Source organism: Bos javanicus, chromosome 5, assembly GCF_032452875.1.
Source record: "Bos javanicus breed banteng chromosome 5, ARS-OSU_banteng_1.0, whole genome shotgun sequence".
NCBI lineage: Eukaryota > Metazoa > Chordata > Mammalia > Artiodactyla > Bovidae > Bos > Bos javanicus.
This window is the reverse complement of record NC_083872.1, coordinates 58,676,658-58,681,121: the sequence shown is the minus strand read 5'-3', so window position 1 is coordinate 58,681,121 and position 4,464 is coordinate 58,676,658. Positions and strand designations below refer to the sequence as shown.

At 36.8% G+C, this 4,464-nt stretch overlaps 1 protein-coding gene across 1 annotated transcript; it reads left to right on the top strand.

The window, feature by feature from the left end:
* Positions 1-2,583: 2,583 nt before the first annotated feature.
* On the top strand, positions 2,584-3,640 carry LOC133248864 (olfactory receptor 6C68-like). The gene has a single exon (XM_061419150.1). The coding sequence runs from the start codon at positions 2,598-2,600 to the stop codon at positions 3,603-3,605; it is 1,008 nt and encodes a 335-aa protein (XP_061275134.1). The 5' UTR covers positions 2,584-2,597; the 3' UTR covers positions 3,606-3,640.
* The last annotated feature ends 824 nt before the right edge of the window (positions 3,641-4,464 follow it).

Below are 4,464 nucleotides of genomic sequence, written 5' to 3'. Positions count from 1 at the left end.
CCCCAAATACGTTTTCCTGATCAACAAGTTCAGCAGATCAATTATCTCTAATTCTTTAGTCACCCATGGTACACCTAGCCCTTTAGACAAGACATTCCTTCCTTTTAGCTAGCAAGAGAAGAAGGTATATTCTCAGAGTAAAATGGCACAGGACCTCTCACAGAGGAAGCTCTGTATGGTATAGGAGAGCTCTGAGCATTTTCAGGGATTTTCTAGCTGAGTGTGGTTCCCTAAGAAAACCTAGCAGTCACACGTCTCCTCTAGCATATTCCTGTTCAGTGTGTGTATCTTCAAATAAACTATCAACAGGTGCCATGAAATAATTTACTGCTTAAAGGGTAAGTATGAAAATGTTTGCTGCTTCAGTTATATACACAGTATGTACATGTGTATTCTAGCAGAAAGTGGGAGGTGGGTGAGGAATGTTATGATAGATTTCTCTAAGCAAAGTGTTAGAATTTTTAATTCACTTTTAAAAAAATTTTTATTGGAGTACAGTTTATTTACATTGTTGTGTTAGTTTCTGCTGTACAGCAAAATGAATCAATTAAACATATACATATATCCACACTTTTTAAGATCCTTTTCTCATATAGGCCATTGCAGAGTATTTAGAAGAGTTCCCTGTGCTATACAATAAATCCTTACTACTTATCTGGGCTTCCCTGGTAGCTCAGCTGGTAAAGAATCCTCCTGCAATGAAAAAGACCCCAGTTCAATTCTTGGATCAGTAAGATAACCTGGAGAAGAGATAGTCTACCAACTCCAGTATAACTCCAGTATTCTTGGGCTTCCCTAGTGGCTCAGTTGGTAAAGAATCTGCCTGCAATACGGGAGATCTGGATTTGATCCCTGGATTGGGAAGATCCCCTGGAGGAGGGCATGGCAACCCACACCAGTATTCTTGCCTGGATAATCCCCATAGACAGAGGACCCTGGCAGGCTACAGTCCATAGGGTCGCAAAGAGTTGGACACAACTAAGCACAAGCTCATTATCTATTTCATATATAGTGGTGCATTTATGTCAGTCCCAATCTTCCAATTTATCCCTCTCTTCCATGTAATATTTAAATAGCCAAACACTGCAATGGATACTAATGTTAGAATTTGACAGGAATAACCCACAGTCATTTTACTAGAATGATGGCTCTTAGAAACCATTAATAGGATTTTTGCTGAATATTCAGAAATAAAATCCCCAAAGAAACACAAAAATAAAATCCATTGCACACCTGCACACATCAATAGCAGAGATTTTATTCATTTTTGATCTTTTGCAAAATTAAAATATTTTGTGAAAGTTAAATTCTTAAGGCAAATTTTAGTCAATTTGAATATGTGATCATTAATAAATATTTAATACTTACATTAGACTGAATGCAGATAAAAGCAAAAGATTGATTTTTAAAGATGAAATTGTTTTAAGACCCAAGCAAAACTGAATCAAATATGAAGGGAACTGCTGCTGCTGCTGCTAAGTCACTTCAGTCATGTCTGACTCTGTGCAACCCCATAGACGGCAGCCCACCAGGCTTCCCTGTCCCTGGGATTCTCCAGGCAAGAACACTGGAGTGGGTTGCCATTTCCTTCTCCAATGCATGAAAGTGAAAAGTGAAAGTGAAGTCGCTCTGTCGTGTCTGACTCCTAGCGACCCCATGGACTGCAGACTACCAGGCTCCTCTGTCCATGGGATTTTCCAGGCAAGAGTACTGGAGTGGGGTGCCATTGTCTTCTCCAATAAAGGGAACTACTGGTGGTGAAAAAGGACTTTAAAAAGACAGAGATTCGCATTGTGAGTTATGGTCACCAACAGATGACAATGCACTGCCCAAGAGGGTATCAGTCTTCCATCAAGTTTTATCTACCCTGAGCCTCAATTAATATTCCTGTCTGTGATGGGGGTCTGTCAGCTGTGGACACTTCACCCAGTCGACTAGATCAATAGTAGCAGAAGACAGGATTTACTTGCTGAGAAAAAAGTGGGAAAGACATTGTTCAAAGCTTTGTGAAATAAGTTAAACAGAGAAAGAAAAACATCCTATGCTGTCAACTATATGTGGAATCTAAAAAAAAAAAAAAAAACTTCTAAAAATATAAAATTGGACTGTAATTCAAAAGTTGACTTCAGTTTAGTCATTCAGTCATGTCCAACTCTTTGCAACCCCATGAACCGCAGCATGCCAGGCCTCCCTGTCCATCACCAACTCCCAGAGTTTACCCAATCTCATGTCCATTGAGTCCATGATGCCATCCAAACATCTCATCCTCTGTCATCCCCTTCTCCTCCTGCCCTCAATCTTTCCCAGCATCAGGGTCTTTTCAAATGAGTCAGCTCTTCACATCAGGTGGCCAAAGTATTGGAGTTTCAGCTTCAACATCGGCCTTTCCAATGAATATTCAGGACTGATCTCCTTTAGGATGGACTGGTTGGATCTCCAAATTCACATTTATAAAATAATTTCCTTTGGTCATTATGTATAAATAGACTGGGTGGCTCAGCTCACTGTAAAATAGGAAATGTATCATTCAAATCAACAAGTAAAAACCATGGATGCTGGATGAGCCAAATAAGCACGAGAGTGTTCGTTATTGGCTGATGTCATTGAATTCTGCAGTTCAAACATTTCTGACATTTACAAGTAGGTTTGGCAAAATCCAGGAGTCAATAATGAGAAACCACACCACTGTAACAGTATTCATTCTTCTAGGACTGACAGAAGATCCTCAGTTGCAAGTTTTGCTTTTTATTTTTCTATTTCTCACCTACATTTTGAGTATAACTGGTAATCTGACCATCATTACCCTAACATTGGTAGATCCTCACCTTAAAACACCCATGTATTTTTTCCTCCAAAATTTCTCTTTCTTAGAAATCTCATTTACAACCTCCTGTATTCCAAGATTCCTATACAATATATCAACTGGGGACAGAACCATTACTTATAATGCATGTGCGATTCAATTATTTTTTACATATCTTTTTGGAGTAACTGAATTTTTTCTCTTGGCGACCATGTCATATGATCGCTATGTGGCCATCTGCAAACCCTTGCATTATATGACAATCATGAGCAACAAACTGTGCAAAACAATGATTATCTGCTGCTGGATGGTGGCACTTATGACTATCCTCCCACCACTCAGCTTAGGTTTTCATCTGGAATTCTGTGATTCTAATGTCATTGATCATTTTGCCTGTGATGCATCACCTCTCCTGAAGATCTCATGCTCAGACACATGGTTAATTGAGCAGATGGTAATAGCCAGTTCTGTACTGATCCTCATCATCACTCTCATATGTGTAGTTTTCTCCTATATATACATCATAAGGACAATTCTAAAATTCCCTTCTCTTCAGCAAAGAAAAAAAGCCTTTTCTACCTGTTCTTCCCACATGATTGTACTTTCCATCTCTTACGGCAGCTGCATCTTCATCTATGTCAAACCATCTGCTAAAGGGGGAAATATTAACAAAGGTGTGTCACTGCTTATTTCTTCCATATCACCAATGCTGAATCCTTTTATATATACTTTGAGGAATAAGCAAGTTAAACAAGCCTTTAATGACTCACTGAAAAAAGCTGCATTTCTCTTAAGAAAGTAAAATAAACATGTTGATAAATCAACTGAAAGGATACACATCTATCTTATCATTTACATAAAGCCAAGAAACTATATTGTAACTTCTTAGCTTATAACCAAGCAGATTGATCTCAGAACCATTTAATCTTTAATTTCCCCTTCCATTCTTATACTAAACAACTAATTATTGAATATTGCTTTATGAGAAACAAAATATTTCACTCACAATTCTTTAATGAGACCCTACCATGATCAAGTCATTCCTTTTACTTCTTTAAGTGATTTTCCCAGATATTTCATAATATTGGTATAGGGGGGAAGCCATTTTTACTGAATTATAATTGATATACAGTATTTATTACTTTCAAGTGTACAACAAAATGATTTTATATTTTTATACATGGTAAAATCATCACCACAATATGTCTAGCTACAATCCATCTGGTGATTCTCCAGATATCAACATATTAATAAGGGAAGATTATGAGGAATGTTAAACCAATATAGTCAAAAACTTAGATGAAATAGAATAGTTAGTTAAAAGATAAAATTTGAGAAGTGACCCAAAAGTAAACAGAAAATATGGGTACTTTTCAATTTTAGTAATTGAATTAATATCTAAAAATCTTTTCCCAAAGAAAACATCAAAATCATATTGACTCAAAATGATGTTGATGAATACCATCAAAGGGATAAATAATGCATTCTATGAATATTGTTTCAGAACACATGAAGAAATTATACATTTTTAGTCTTTTGTGAAGTTGATATAAACCTGATACAAATACTAGGCAAAGAAATTATAAGACTAAAATTGTAGGCCAAAACCCCTCATGATCACACATGCAAACATCCTTAACAATTTACTATCAAAGCACAAA

Bases quoted from the DNA above. Each gene is read 5' to 3' on its own strand.
- LOC133248864 (XM_061419150.1), top strand. From the start codon at position 2,598: ATGTCATTGAATTCTGCAGTTCAAACATTTCTGACATTTACAAGTAGG.